The sequence below is a fragment of the Triticum aestivum genome, chromosome 2B (assembly GCF_018294505.1).
Source record: "Triticum aestivum cultivar Chinese Spring chromosome 2B, IWGSC CS RefSeq v2.1, whole genome shotgun sequence".
Classification (NCBI taxonomy): Eukaryota; Viridiplantae; Streptophyta; class Magnoliopsida; order Poales; family Poaceae; genus Triticum; species Triticum aestivum.
In genome coordinates, this window is record NC_057798.1 from 596,367,128 (window position 1) to 596,383,395 (window position 16,268).

The 16,268-nt window shown below is 50.4% G+C and overlaps 1 protein-coding gene across 1 annotated transcript; it reads left to right on the forward strand.

Annotated features, from left to right (window-relative positions):
• The first annotated feature begins 13,236 nt into the window (after positions 1–13,236).
• LOC123041745 (protein DMR6-LIKE OXYGENASE 1) lies at positions 13,237–15,696 on the forward strand. Its single transcript, XM_044464310.1, has 4 exons — positions 13,237–13,550; positions 13,662–13,909; positions 14,312–14,633; positions 14,710–15,696. Exons 1-4 carry the CDS (start codon positions 13,320–13,322, stop codon positions 14,956–14,958), a joined length of 1,050 nt encoding a protein of 349 aa, XP_044320245.1. The 5' UTR covers positions 13,237–13,319; the 3' UTR covers positions 14,959–15,696.
• The last annotated feature ends 572 nt before the right edge of the window (positions 15,697–16,268 follow it).

Consider the following 16,268-nt stretch of genomic DNA (forward strand, 5'->3'; position numbering starts at 1 on the left):
TCAGGCATGACGTCGATCGCAGCATTCTGCGCCGAATTGCACAATTTGTATTGAAGTTTGCGTTGTCGATCCACCCGCGGAGGTGGTCTTGCTCCAGAGTTCCAGGCCGGCGTGACGCTCTGCCATGGCTGCTAGCGCACGTAGGCTGAGGCGGTCATGGCTGAAGTCACCACCCCGACGTCACGCCGCTGACGGCATCGGCAATCGGCATCGGGGTCGTGCGGGTCGATCGGCATCTCACTAAAATAACACGCGATCGATCGTGCAGCATCAGCTGCCTTCTCGACACAACTCCGTCACGAGCCGCTTAGACAAGACAAGTCTAAGCAGCCCCCGCCGCAATAACGATGCTGCGCCCAGCACTCGGCCGGCCGTGGCCTCGAGACATCACGTCGCCGAAACAGCAGCGGCGATTGGAGATGTCGGCGCGCCATACGGCGACCGGCCACCGGGGCCCCGGTCACTACAGTTTGTTTATTTTCGTTTCGCGGCTGTGGCGTGGGATGCGTGGCGCGAGATCTTTTATAGTACTCCCGGAAAGAAACGCGTGGGCGCATGATTGTCGTGGCACCGCATTGCGTCCCATTGCGCGCCAACGTCGCGCCCATCGCAGTGGGTGCAGCATCGTCGGCCGGCCACGCCGGACCCGTCGTGGGTAGGCTGCTGCCATTAGGTAGTAGTTTAACCTCCGCCGCTAATTAGCGGCCACAACAGCGACAGCTCGTGGTTTATTCAGTTACAAGTTCCATGTGGTTGGGATATTTTTCTAGAGAGAGATAATCTTACGGTAAATTCGCTGTCGGGAGATATCTGATGGAAGAGACTAGGCAATACATTATACGAACACCCTCCACACGTGTGGCTTCCTCAGGTCTAAACGTGAACCGAAATTGGGTTGCAATTTAATTGCGTCAGCCGGGTCTTAACTCAAGCCCCCTAACTCTGATATCATGTAGAAGTGCATGCGCTAACCAATGCAACCAAAAGACCGATCTGATGGAAGAGACTAGGCAACACATCATACATCAACACTTTGGACGCACGCAGGCTCTTGCGTGTCGGACTACTCTTCTCCTTGCAGTAAATTTTGCTATGGCGTTCACGGCACGCCGCCGGGCGGCGTCGACGGAATGCAAATATAGGTCAATCTGGAAGTGGAACACCTCGGTAGGAACCGCTCATGGGCTGGCAGCCGGTGCCAAACAGGCTGACACAGCAAATTTAGCTTCCTCAATGTGACACGCATGTGCCGTGCTGGTGACAGCGATTTGTTCACATAAATTAAGGCTAATGTCAATGTTTAATCGTTTCTCTTGTATCGTTTATAGGATTAACAGCTCCCTTTTTCCGAGACTGGTCCAAATTAACAGCTTGGATCACCAGCTGTTCTACAACCCCCTTTTCAAGACTAGTTCAATAACTCTAAGTCGATTTGTAGTACACCAAAAATTTCCGGCCATGAAAGCTAAGTCCATGCATGGCGAGATCTAGGGACTTTGATCCTTAGACGTCAGGTGCTTTATATCGATTCAACAGTTTAACAATGACGACCACGGTTATAAGGCGTTGATCCTTAGACGCATGTGAATGAAGACTTTCACATTGTCATCGATAAGGTCAGACCGGTTTTGATATGAAAGTTGTGAAAGCAGCGCGTCCGCGGTTTACTTTGGCAGAAGTAGTGATCGTTCGGTGATCTAGGGACTTTGATGTAATTTTATTATGTTTGGAGTGATTCGTACTTCAGATGAACTTTTCTAATGAATTTGGGTATTTCAACCCCCCCCCCCTCCCACAAAAACCCGCTAAGGCCTCTTCCAATGAATTGGTGCTTAGATAAGGTGCTAAATGCATCAAAAATGTTAGAAACTAATCTTCATAGTGCATAGGTGCTTAGTTTTTTAGCTAAGTTTCTCTCATTTAATTGTTTAATCCTTAAACTCGTTTATGCGTTGGTTCACATAGGTTTACATGCTTAATATCGTTTCCTTCTGGGTCATTATAATGCTCTCTCTCCTATTTAATTGTTTTGCCACATCATTTTTTCTCTATGTGACACCCTTAGCACTAGTACACCTTGGAGCACTGGGAACGGCCTAAATGATAAGAGGGTTGAGGGAGTCCTGGATTAGGGGGTGTCCGGATGGCCGGACTATGACCTTTGGCCGGACTCCCGGACTATGAAGATACAAGATTGAATACTTCGTCCCGTGTCCGGATAGGACTTTCCTTGGCGTGGAAGGCAAGCTTGGCGATACGATATGTAGATCTCTTCCCATTGTAACCGACTCTGTGTAACCCTAACCCTCTCCGATGTCTATATAAACCGGAGAGGTTTAGTCCGTAGGACGAACAACAATCATACCATAGGCTAGCTTCTAGGGTTTAGCCTCACTGATCTCGTGGTAGATCAACTCTTGTACTACCCATATCATCAATATTAATCAAGCAGGAGTAGGGTTTTACCTCCATCGAGAGGGCCCGAACCTGGGTAAAAACATCGTGTCCCTTGTCTCCTATTACCATCCGCCTAGATGCACAGTTCGGGACCCCCTACCCGAGATCCGCTGGTTTTGACACCGACATTGGTGCTTTCATTGAGAGTTCCACTATGTCGTCGCCATCAGGAAGGATGCCACGTCCCGTCTTTAAAGACGACACTGTTGCTAAAGGAGCTTTGGCTATCGGCCAAACTCTCCGGCTAGGCGGTTTTCTTATGACCGCCTGTTCGGCCGCCGCGCCGATGATGACTTCTCGGGTCATCAAAAGCAATCTTCACGTCGACTCGGAACTCGCCGAGCAGTTAGATCCGATGGAGCTCTCTTCCTTAAACGAGCTCTTGGATCGCATCGCCGCCCTGGGAGTCGCTACAGACTACGATCAGATTGGGCTTAAACCCGATCCAAGAGAAATTGACTCTCCCCAGGTCACTCACCACGTCGGAGTGGTGGAGGAACAATGCGGCGAATCTATACCCATCTTAAGGACCAAATATGTCCGGATTCCCGATCCCCCCAAGCCGGATACCCGCGGAGGGGAGGACGTCACTCAAGCCCTGAACCTAAAGTCAGGCAGCAGGCCAGATTCATTGGACAACATCCAAGAACCCAAGCTTCCGAATTCGGAAACTCCTTGGCCCCTAAGCCTCAGATCGTGCGAGGTTCCGAATTTAACTCCACCCACCCACCCTAACATAAGGGATCTATCCCAAGTTCGGCAAGAGCCCAAGGAAATAGTACATCATTACTGGGCCAGATTCCTCCTGGCTATGAACAGGATAGAGGACTGCCGCGAGGAGGATGCAATTTCATCTTTCTGCAATAATTGTACGGACATCAGAATCCTCAACGCCACAAGTCGCCATGATATTACACGCTTCACTGACTTGGCATCCATGGTACGAAAATACTGTGCGATGGAAAGCGTCCGGACAACCGAAATAAAATTCTGGGACGATCCGGCCCTGAATACAACCTCAGTCCGAAATAAAAGGGCACATTATCGCCATGCACAGGGGTTAATCACCAAAAATCAAAAATCCTCTATAGGATATGGAACCGTACTGGAGGGATGGCTCAATGGACCCTGTAAAATTCATAGTACAGAGGGCGTCACACCAACTCATAGCCTTAGAGCATGTTGGATACTCCGGCAGGTGGCCAGAAGTGGCGAGGAGCTTCTAACTCCAGAATCCGCAGAGCACCACCCCAGGAATACCAGTACGGTATCGACAGTCTTCGAGACTTTCGCATCAAACAATGTGCGGAAACGAACACTCCGCAGCCTTACCGAAGTCTACCAGGTAGCAACAATAAACCCATGGAGTGACACGGCTATTACCTTTAATGCCAGTGACGAACCTAAATTCCGAACAGCCGAGCACCAGCCGCATTGGTCCTTAGTCCGATAGTGGACGGCTTTCGACTTACCAAGGTACTCATGGACGGTGGCAGCGGATTGAACCTCATTTATGAGGAAACCCTTCGAAAAATGGAAATAGACTGGAGCCGCATTGAGCGAAGCAACACAACCTTTAGAGGAATAATCCCCAGTCGGGAAGCGTGTTGTACAGGAAAAATCACACTGGATGTGGTGTTCGGCACGCCGGATAATTACAGGTCCGAGGAGGTCACATTTCAAGTGGCCCCGTTCAGCAGCGGATACCACGCTCTGTTAGGGCGAGAGGCATTCACAAATTTTCAAGCTATACCCCATTACGGGTACATGAAGCTCAAAATGCCCGGACCCAACGGAATCATCACTCTTGCTAGTGACCCGGACATAGCACTCCGCGCCGAAAACAAGACAGCCGCACTGGCCCTTGAGGCATTATCCGAAGCCCTAGCGGCCGAGGAACTAACTGCGCTGCGCTCCACGGTGGACAGGGATGACGTGATACTCGACAAAAGATCCAAGTCCACCTCCTTTAAACCGGCAGACGAAATAGTCAAATTCCAAGTCCATCCAACGGACCCTACAAAAATGGCCTCCATCGGGGCACAATTAAACCCTGATGTAGACGCCGCACTACGAGAATTCCTACGCGAAAATTGGGACATCTTTGCCTGGCACCCTTCAGACATGCCAGGAATCCCACGCAGGCTGGCCGAGCACAGCCTAAACATCCTAAAAGGATTCAAGCCTGTTAAGCAGGCTCTTCGGCGTTTCTCTGAACCTAAGAGACAAGCCATGGGAGAGGAGCTAGCCAAACTACTGGAAGCCGGATTCATCAGAGATATAAAACATCCGGACTGGCTAGCAAACCTGGTGATGGTACCAAAGAAGGACAAATCCTGGCGCCTATGCGTCGATTTCAAGGACCTCAACAAGGCTTGCCCAAAGGATCCCTTCCCCCTCCCCCGCATTGATCGAATCATCGATGCTACCGTAGGACACTGTTCATTGTGTTTCCTCAATGCATACTCTGGCTACCATCAAATTAAGATGGCAGAGCCAGACCAAGCCGCAATAGCATTTATCACCCCATACGACCCATTCTGCTTCAACACAATGCTCTTTGGGCTCAAAAACGCCGGCGCAACATATCAGCGCATGATTCAGACATGTCTGGCCAACTAGATCGGCAAAACAGTTGAAGCATACGTGGATGATGTGGTCGTCAAAACCAAGCACGTCGAAACTCTAATAGACGACTTGAGGCTCACATTCGATAACCTCCGAACATACGACATCAAGCTTAACCCGGAAAATGCGTTTTTGGCATACCAGCCGGAAAGCACTTGGGCTTCATTGTATCCGGTAGAGGAATTGAAGCAAACCCAGCCAAGATCCGAGCTCTGTCATAATTGGATATTCCAAAGGACCTCAAACAAATACAAAAATTGACTGGATGCATGGCGGCTCTAAGCCGCTTCATCTCCCGCTTGGGAGAAAAGGCATTACCCCTTTACTGCCTCCTCCGGTGCACCGAACACTTCGAGTGGACGGATGCTTTCATGACTGGACTCGAAAAAATAAAAGCCATATTGGCAACAAACCCGGTCCTGGCTGCGCCTAACATCGGCGAACCAATGCTATTATACATTGCGGCAACTCATCAAGTTGTAAGCGCAGTGCTCGTCGTCGAACGAGAAACGACGGACACAAATCCCCCCTTCAAAAACCAGTCTACTACGTGTCCACTGTCCTCACTCCATGCAAGTCACGGTACCCGCATTACCAAAAGATAGCGTACGCAGTGTTCATGGTGTCCCCGAAGCTACGACACTATTTTCAAGAGTGTTCAATAACAGTAGCCTCTAAAGTGCCTCTTAATGATATTATAAACAACCGTGACGCGACGGGCCGGATTGCCAAATGGGCCATTGAGCTCCTCCCGTTCGACATAACCTATAAGCCACGGCGAGCTATCAAGTCGCAAGTTTTGGCCGACTTTGTCGCCGAATGGACTAAAGCCGAACTCCCTAAAGAGTATGGCACATATTCCAACTGGATCATGAACTTCGACGGCTGCAAAATGCTAGCGGGTCTGGGGGCTGGTGTCATTCTGACGTCCCCAACAGGAGATACAGTTCAATATGTCCTCCAGATAATGTATACGGACTCTAACAATCCAGCCGAATACGAGGCCCTTCTACATGGTCTCCGGATGGCAGTCTCCATGGGCATTCAACGCCTAGAGGTGCGTGGGGATTCGAACCTCGCGATATCCTAAAAAGATGGAGACTTTGATGCCAAGGATCTGAAAATGGTAGCTTATCGCAATGCCGTCCTAAAAATGTCAGCTCGGTTCGAGGGCTCGAATTTCACCATATAGTCCGGGAAAATAATCAGGCAGCAGACGTCTTGGCACGCATCGGCGCAAAGCACGATGCAGTCCCCCCAACATTTTCTTGGAGAGGCTATTCAAGCCATCCGTCCAATGGGAAGGGGAGTCCAGAAATAACAACCCGGACTCAGCCGCACCACCTGACACTGAACATTCTGACACAACGGGAGGCTCTGCCAAGGAAGTAACATCCTCAGCCCATGAAAAAATGGTAGTCATTGCCCCGTGGACAGAACCATTCTTAGCCTACCTAACTAGGCAAGACCTCCCCAAGGACCAAAACGAGGCACGCTGCATAGTGCGGCGATCTAAAGCCTACAAAGTCCATGAAGGAGAGCTTTATAGGAAAAGCACCACCGGAGTCCTTCAAAGGTGTATCTCCGAAGAGGAAGGGCGGAACCTTCTGGCTGAAATTCATGCCGGACTAGGCGGGCACCACGCCGCAACCGGGCCGTCGTAAGCAAGGCCTTCCGTACTGCATTTTATTGTCCTACGGCCCGGACAGATGCTCAGGACTTAGTCCAACGATGCATCGGCTGCCAATTATTCGCTAACCAAAGCCATATGGCACCCACCGCCCTCCGAACTATACCCATCACCTGGCCCTTCGCGGTCTGGGGGCTTGACATGGTTGGACCCCTTAAAGGGGGAACCCACAAGCAAAAATACTTATTGGTCATGGTTGACAAATTCACCAAATGGATAGAGGCCAATCCTGTTAAGACGGCCGAATCCGGACCAGTGATAGACTTCATATCAGGGGTCATACACCATTACGGCGTCCCCCACAGCATCATCACTGATAACGACACAAACTTTACGGCCGATGAGGTAAAACTCTGGTGCAAAAACATGGGCATCAAGCTCGGCTACGCTTCAGTCTATCATCCACAAACTAACGGTCAAGTCGAGCGGGCAAATGGTCTAATCATGAGCGGCATCAAACGCAGACTAGTGCGGTCCCTCAAGGAATCTAACACGCACTGGGCACAGGACCTCAACTCCGTACTCTGGGGGCTGCGGACCACGCCGAACCGCACTACCGGATTCACACCATTTTTATGGTATACGGCGCAGAGGCAGTTCTGCCCTGCGACATAATTCATAACTCACCTCGCGTGCGCATGTACGAAGAAAGAGAAGCCGAACTTGATCGGCAGGACAGTTTGGACGCATTGGAGGAGGAGCGCGACATGGCAAAAGCTCATTCCGCATTCTATCAGCAGCAGGCTCGAAGATACCAAAGCAGAGAAGTACGGGCCAAAACTTACAATGTTGGTGAATTAGTTCTACGCCTGCCAGACAAGAAAAAGGACAAACTCAAGCCCAAATGGGAAGGTCCCTTCATAATCGACCAAGTCCTGACTGGTGGAGCGTACAGTCTGCGAAATGCATCGGATAACTGACTCAAACCGAACCCATGGAATGCCGCGCTCCTACGAAGATTCTACGCCTAGCGCCGGACTCTGTGTTCGTCTCCTTCCTCTGTCTATTTTTTACATATTAGTTGTCTTATATTTATCTCCTTCTCCCTCCTTTTCTCTTACAGCCTTTTAAGGGCTCATTTGCGCCTTGTTCGCACATAATTGATGCGCTATCCGCGCTCATTATACCCGGGGGCTTCTTTATCAGAAGCTTGTATATACGGGCCTCATGCCCAACACATGTGTCACACTTCCGCATGTACCTTTTATTCACATTTATATGCATCGATATGACTTAAGTTTTGGCCAAGCTGGGTTGCCTGGCTCCTGTGCTTACCCCTACGTTCCCGATTGTTCGGCTAGATGGTAAAGGGAGCACCTCTGCGATTGTTACTGCCGGGTCAGCCGGATGTGTACCTCAGACTGGGTGAAGCCGAAAGCTAGCGTTCTTAAGGGAATATTCGGTCGGTGAACTAAAAGATGATTTTTCACTTGTTTATTTATCCGTCCCCAGATGATTTTCTGCTTTTTTCGCAGTCCGGACATGCACTTTACGGCATGCCTCCCAGGGAAAGGAACCCCTAACGGAACTATTCTCCCTGGAAGATGTTTCTTACTAACCATGTAATATAACATAACTAGTTGGGCACTTGTCTGCTAAAGCACTAATGACCCCTACGCCTGGTCTCAACGCATGCCCCGGTTCTTACATAACCGAGAGGGTATTCGAACACACTCCGGACTATTGGGTCCAGAGGTTGAAGCGAAAAGGTCCGCAATGACAAATGATCTACAATCCGGCTAGAAGGCATTTTACATGTCATTTTAAATTACATAGTCAATTTGACTGGGTATATTCTTCTTCAATACCATCCAACAGGCTGTCCAATTTACAGTCCTGTTGGGAATACTTGGTGGCCAGCTCTACCTGGCCGTACACTAAACTGACAGGGATCTGCTTCCCATCGGGGCCCACAGGTCTGACCTCGGCCATGTGGTTTGGGTCAGCCTTCGTGTACCGCGTCTTCACCATGGCCCAGGCCTCCTTGGCGCCTTGACGGCAGGCAGATATCTTCCATAATCGGAAGTGCTGCCGCGCTCCCCTTAGCTTCTCTGCAAGCTCTCCAAGGCCTTCGGGCATGGAGACGGATGGCCACAAAGCCTGGACGAGGCCTTGCATCGCCTGCCGAACTCGTTCGTGTAGTTGTGATAGCTCGAGAAGAAGGTCACCCATAGAACTGGGCATTTCCTCCGCAGGCCGACCTGTCAGCATACCTACAGACATAACTCTGTCAATCGACTTCCTCGCCGAACTCTTTTTTGAAGGTTCGTTCAAGCACTTACTAAAAATGCCGCGTCGAAGCCGCCGATTCTCCTTTACGGAATCCGACAGGTGAGCACGAACATCCTTTAGTTCCTCGCCCAGCTGGATGTTGGCATCTTGAAGCTTGTTCTTCTCTTGCCTCATCCTCATAAGCACGCTCTTGCCGGCCTTTAACTGGCGCAAGAGTTGCTGCTTGTCCGGATCCACTCCGGCGCCATCTGCACTGTTATGGTCAGAATTGCACACATGCCGCACTTCACAACATACTCATCTTTCGAAGCATATATTACCAGAGGGGGTCTCCTTGGCCTTCCCTGTTGCGGCTAGTGCGGCCTCAAGTTGGGCCTTGCACTCTTCCAGCTCCTGGGACAGTTGAGTATTCTTTTCTGTAAGATCCTGCATAACAAATGATCCTTAAATCAGTTATTTTAACTGTTTCAAGTCTCGGGGGCTACTGACATATATAACCATCAGATTTTCTCACCCGTATGTCTTTTACATACTGCTCTGTGGCTCTGGCTAGACCATTTTGAGCGGCACGGAGGTACGCATCTCCCGTATTAAAGGCGTCCAACGCCTCTTGGGAAAAACATGCGTCACGAAGAACAGTCCGGCGGTGCTTGTGGTTCATGGCACTCTCCACCTCGGAATTGGTGGCAGACAGCCTGTCCGCGTCCTCTGTCGGAGGAGCGTCCGGTGCGCGCCCCGTGTTCGCCTTCGCTTCCGGACCCGGCCTTGAAGCCTGGCCGGTGGATATAGTCCAGCGGGTGCTCTTCTTCCTGAAAAGAGCATGAGCGTTAGTATGCCTTGAGGGCATAAACCCTGGGCATTAAAATTGCACACCGTACCGTTGCGCCGGCGTCTCGATCCGGTCCACACTTCTTTTTAGCCCACTGGGCCTCGATGGCCCTTGTTGGCTAGCTGCTGTGGGCTCGGCCCTCCGCCTCAAGGACTTCCCCTGTAGGAAACGCCATTTGTATACGGTGATCAAAGATAAGCACAGATGGATCCTCTTGAAAATACTAGGGACTTCGGTCTCGGTTACCTTTGAGGCTGGAAGTAGTCCGGGATAATCGGCCGTAATGGCCACTAAGGTGTTGTCCTTACTCAATTGATGAAACACTCCATCAATCAGCTCCACAGCCAAGTCCGTGTCCTCTTGGGAGTCTGGATCGAGGGACCGTTCCGGGTCCTCGGGTTGTGGAGGAGGGCTGTTTATCTCCTTTACAGTCTGGCGTAGCTCCTGCGTTAAAATTGCTAGACTAAGTACTTAACTATGGGAATATAAAAATGGATGGTCAAGTGAACGTGTTCGCTTACCCAGCTTGGAGGATTGTACATAGAAAATCCGCCCCGTGGGTTGACACGGAGGAATTCCTCCTCTTCTCCCTTGTACAAAGCGGACAAGATCTTCGTTAGAGTGGCAGCCGAATCCGGCCCCTTACGGCCGCACCGGGTGGCGTCGTCCTCCCCGTTGAAATCCCACATGGGGTGGCCTCGGTATTGAAGCGGCTGCACCCCCCGCGTAATGCATATGGCCATGACCTCAGTCCGGAATGAGCTAACAACCTTATCCGGTTCATCAGGTAAAGGACGTCCCTGTCATTTTCCTTCTGAGGGCTCCGTGGGCGCCAGCTCAGGCATTTCTTTAAGGGAGCATTATCAATCTTAGGGAGGCCGATCCGTACAGGGTCCGGCAGAGGGATGTCTTCTATATAAAACCATTCTGAAGGCCAGTCTTCGGACGCCTTCTTTGGGGTTCCGGATAGATATCCGGTCCCGGCGATGCGCCATAGTTCGGCTCCGCCCACTTGATATATCGACCCCTCCTGAGAACGGGGCACGAGGCAGAACAACTTCTTCCACGGCGTGAAATGGGCCTCGATACCCAAAAACAACTCGCAAAGGGCTACGAAGCCCGCAATATGCAATATGGAGGCAGGCGTAAGGTTGTGTAACTGGAGGCCATAGAATTCCAGGAGCCCCCGGAGAAACCGATGTACTGGAAATCCGAGCCCTCTTATTAAATAAGGGACAAGGCATACCCGCTCTCCTTTGGAGGGATTGGGGACGCTCTTCGCTTGCTCTCCGCCATTATAAGTGGCAATCCTGGCTCGAACTGGGACCATGTAAGCTGGGGGGAGAAGCTTCTTGGCTTGGAGCGCTACTAGCTCGCTATGCGGGACGGAATACCTCTCCCAATCTCCAGGCTGAGGGCTGGGGGGCGAGAGGAGGAGCTGCATCGACCGGCCATGATGGAATGGATCTTTGTCGAATGCGCTCCGATGAATGCTCGTGGAGGGAAGATGGTGTGATTCGGATCTAAGTCTCCGCCTCTTTTATAGGCGGCCCATTTTCGCAGCTAGGGGGGTAAATGAAAAAAACACCCTGTCTTTTTGCATTCTATTGACACGTGGAAGATGGTCATTATTGGGCACAGAAGCCAAGGAGCACAACATTCATTGGAAGTCGGACACTATTCGACAGGTATATGGGATTTGGAGAAGAACTCGCCTTGCAATGTCGAAGACAAATCTGCGTGTCGGACTCATCGTCATTGAAGCCTGGTTCGGGGGCTACTGAGGGAGTCCTGGATTAGGGGGTGTCCGGATGGCCTGACTATGACCTTTGGCCGGACTCCCGGACTATGAAGATACAAGATTGAAGACTTCGTCCCGTGTCCGGATAGGACTTTCCTTGGCGTGGAAGGCAAGCTTGGCGATACGATATGTAGATCTCCTCCCATTGTAACCGACTCTATGCAACCCTAGCCCTCTACGGTGTCTATATAAACCGGAGAGGTTTAGTCCATAGGACGAACACCAATCATACCATAGGCTAGCTTCTAGGGTTTAGCCTCTCTGATCTCGTGGTAGATCAATTCTTGTACTACCCATATCATCAATATTAATCAAGCAGGAGTAGGGTTTTACCTCCATCGAGAGGGCCCGGACCTGGGTAAAAACATCGTGTCCCTTGTCTCCTGTTACCATCCGCCTAGACGCATAGTTCGGGACCCCCTACCCGAGATCCGCCGGTTTTGACACCGACAAGGGTCTTTGTTGTGAGGCATCAATTTGTTTATAATATTAACGGAGTTAGTCAGCTATGAGATTACCCATAGTGGGCAATAACTTAGATTAGTAACATGCACACGTTACTAGTCTATATTACTACCTCAATAGTGGGAAGTAAAATATGTGTGATGTCATGCAACATTTTATATATTAGGTTGTAGACTCATCTTGTCTTAGTATGTGTGATGTTACTCATAGTGTGAGTAACTAGTTATGTTACTCAATTTGTCTTTCTCTTTATTAATTAGCTGTCACATCATCTTTTTCACTTAGGTGTCATTTATGTTACTCTCATTATGGATAGGTTGACTCCTATACACCAAAAACTTGAGAGTTGTTTATTTTATTTTTTATTTAGCGTGGCTAAAATGCATCCACGACCACGATTGTCATTTTCTTTATAAAGGGTGCTTTTATTAATTTAAAATGTAGTATGAAGCGGATATAGTCATGATAAGCAACACCCGTCCTCTGCATATGTACTAGAATGCACACAGCCAGAACAAAAACATGAACGTCATTTACTCCTAGCCATTCTATGACTTATTGCACCAACCTATGGTCACGACTCAACTCCTTGTCCAATAACTCAGGTCAATTTATAGTATGCTCTATTGAGGGCGTGTTTCCCTCGCATCCCGCTGATGTAATCTTCAAATACATCGTGTTCTTGCAGCAATGGGCACTGCTGGGAAGACAACAGGACTCTGATCTTCATCGCCAAGCTATCTGTCATCTTCACTCTGTCTACTCCGAGTCTCGAGCCCCGTCGTCCGCGCCGTCAGCTGCCGCATAGGGATGGGCAGCCCCCTTTTGGTCCTAGTAGCATCCGAGCCTGCGTGCTCGTTTTGATTGGTCGGTCGCGCCTTGTAACGCACTCTATTCTCTTCTAGCTGCTGTTTACTTAAGTCTGGCGCCGTGTGTTGGTACTGTGGTTGTGATACGCTGCCTTATGTGGGCTTTATTAATTTAAAGCCGGACGTTTCTGACGTTTATGTTTTAGAAAAATAAAAAAATTTCATTCATGGATGCTAGGTGCAAAAAGGTTCTTTGTTGTGTGTGCCATGGATTTGCCTATAAAAGGGCAAGGCCAACTTGAATATGTGCACAGGTCACATTATATAACCCCACTGCAGCGGGTGGCAATACTATCAAACAGCCGGGCAGCGAGTACGCACCACATCGTACCATTCCTAGACAAGAGCATGGCTCCGGCGATCGCTGCCAAGCCTCTCCTAAGCGATCTGGTGGCGCAATCCGGGCAAGTCCCGTCGAGCCACATCAGAGCGGTCGGTGACCGCCCGGACCTCGCCAATGTCGACCACGAGTCCGGCGCCGGCATTCCGCTCATCGACCTGAAGCACCTCGACGGGCCGGGGTGTCGCAGGGTCGTCGAGGCCATCGGCGCGGCGTGCGAGAACGACAGTTTTTTCATGGTACGTACGACGTGCACGAGTTGTTGAGACCAGTTAATTTGTTTTGCCGATGTAGTACGACGTTCCACAGAGCTCTGAACAACCTGACACTGGTCATTACTGCGTGTGTAGGTGACGAATCACGGCATCCCGGAGGCGGTCGTGGAGGGGATGCTGCGCGTGGCGAGGGAGTTCTTCCACCTGCCGGAATCGGAGCGGCTCAAGTGCTACTCCGACGACCCCAAGAAGGCGATCCGGCTGTCCACGAGCTTCAACGTGCGCACCGAGAAGGTGAGCAACTGGCGCGACTTCCTCCGCCTGCATTGCTACCCGCTCGAGAGCTTCGTCGACCAGTGGCCCTCGAACCCGCCGGCCTTCAGGTGAGCACCCGTCGACGCTCGGCCTCATTTTTATCGTGTCAGGATGAACTTCCGTACGTGCCGCTGGTCACCAACTAATTAAGTTAGTTACTAGCACTAATTCTTAATTTTAGCCTACGACTTTTAATACTGTTCATACCGATCGAATCTTTCAATACGACCCGATAATTAAACCTGTCAAAACAACGAGGCGCATACCTAACATGTGCACCCTTAGACCTCTGTCAGGACGATGACAGGCTAGCTGTTGCAGTAAGGAATACTACAGTATAACAGAAAGTAAGAGAAAAAGAGGCAAAATATAACTGCTGTTCGGCTGCGCTAGCAAACTGATAGGTGTATTTTTCTGTGAGAAGATAGAATTAGAAATAAACTGACAATTTGCGCTGACCGTGTGAGCAGGGAAGTAGTCGGCACCTACTCGACGGAAGCGAGAGCTCTGGCGCTGAGGCTGCTGGAGGCGATATCGGAGAGCCTTGGGCTCGAGAGAGGCCACATGGAGAAGGCCATGGGGCGGCACGCGCAGCACATGGCGGTGAACTACTACCCGCCGTGCCCGCAGCCGGAGCTGACGTACGGACTGCCGGGGCACAAGGACCCCAATGCCGTGACGCTGCTCCTCCAGGACGGTGTGTCCGGGCTGCAGGTCCAGCGCGATGGCCGCTGGGTGGCCGTCAGCCCCGTGCCCGGCGCGCTGGTCATCAACATCGGTGATCAACTGCAGGTATCCTTCTAGACAGACACAACTGTGAACAGCACTCTACGGCATCCACTAACGTTTCGGCTATGGTATCGTGCAGGCTCTGAGCAACGATCGATACAAGAGCGTGCTCCACCGGGTGATTGTGAACAGCGAGAGCGAGAGGATCTCGGTGCCGACGTTCTACTGCCCGTCCCCGGACGCGGTGGTCGCGCCGGCAGAGGCGCTGGTGGACGGCGGCCACCCTCTGGCCTATCGGCCCTTCACCTACCAGGAGTACTACGAGGAGTTCTGGAACATGGGCCTCGAGTCAGCCAGCTGCCTCGACCGCTTCCGACCGATCGCATGATCGACTGTCCGTCTGGGCAACAAAATCTCACGGGCCACAAATGTTGCTTGCTACTGATGATGTGTCGCCATAGGGGAGGCCTATCAAGGCGCCCAGAACCGTTAGATATAGTTTTGGATGGCTAAGATCAGGGTGAACGGTAGAACTTTTTTTTTTGAGCATCAGTATAGACACAAGCGCTCATATACACGCGCATATACTCATCCCTATGAACGCACACACGCACACCCTAACCCCTATGAGCACCTCCGAGAGACTGAGCCGGCATATCATCTTGAGATTTACGAAGCCACCGTAGGCGCCTCGTCGTCGACGGGAACGTCTCCTCCCACTGAAAGCGCATCGCCGGAAATCCTGAAATAAATCCAGGAATAATGCAAGCACCAGGATTTGAACCCTGGTGGGTTGGGGATACCACTGTCCACCTAACCAACTCAACCATAGGTTGATTCGCAGGGTGAACGGTAGAACTTTCTCCGTACGAACTTTAGTTCTCCCTGACCTTGACACTGGAGATACGACCGGTGCTTTTATAAAAGAAGATGTGACCGGTATTTGACGCAAGGATAACTTGTGGGCGTCCATCGAGCTGTCTATCTTCTAGGCGCTTGAAACTTAACTAGTTTGTGAAATAAATTGGTGTTGTGTGGTCAGCTATCTCGAGTTAAGTTATGACAAGTACTTGATGAAAATGAAGAAGAAAAAGAAGGTGGAGAAAAAAAAGGATCTACGTAAATATTTTGCCAGGGACTGGCTTTGATATGCTTGTGGGCTTTGCCGAGGATACCTTCTGTCAGTGATGTTGTTCACTATCAATCTGTCACGATTGACCACCTTCAGAAGGTATCCTTGCAGGCCGACTAGAAATGTTTTTTTTTTGCCTCTCCATGTATGAGGTTGATGCGCATGGAAAAAAAATATTGTGCTATGACAACATAGGGCAGCTCTTAAAATCCGCTAGAGCTAAGCCATATCGGATCGCTATAGCGAACGATTGTGTACTGATTTCATATAGCAAGGCATTGCTACGTAGCGTCCTATTTTTTCGTTGGTGACCCGACAAGTTCCTACAATTTCGAAAAAGAAAAGTTCGTGCAAGTGCCTGAACCCTGATTGCTTTGATGAATTCTAACGAGCTACTTATAAAACTTGATGAGGATAAGCTATTTTCAGTCCGGTATGACAATATTAATATTGATGATGTAAGGATTGGCGAAAAGCAGTTAGCAACCGAGTTCCATTATGTTTGCGATAGCCAGCCAAACGCTTTGGTGAGTGAGAATTGGACACATCTCCAGTGGTGTCCACTT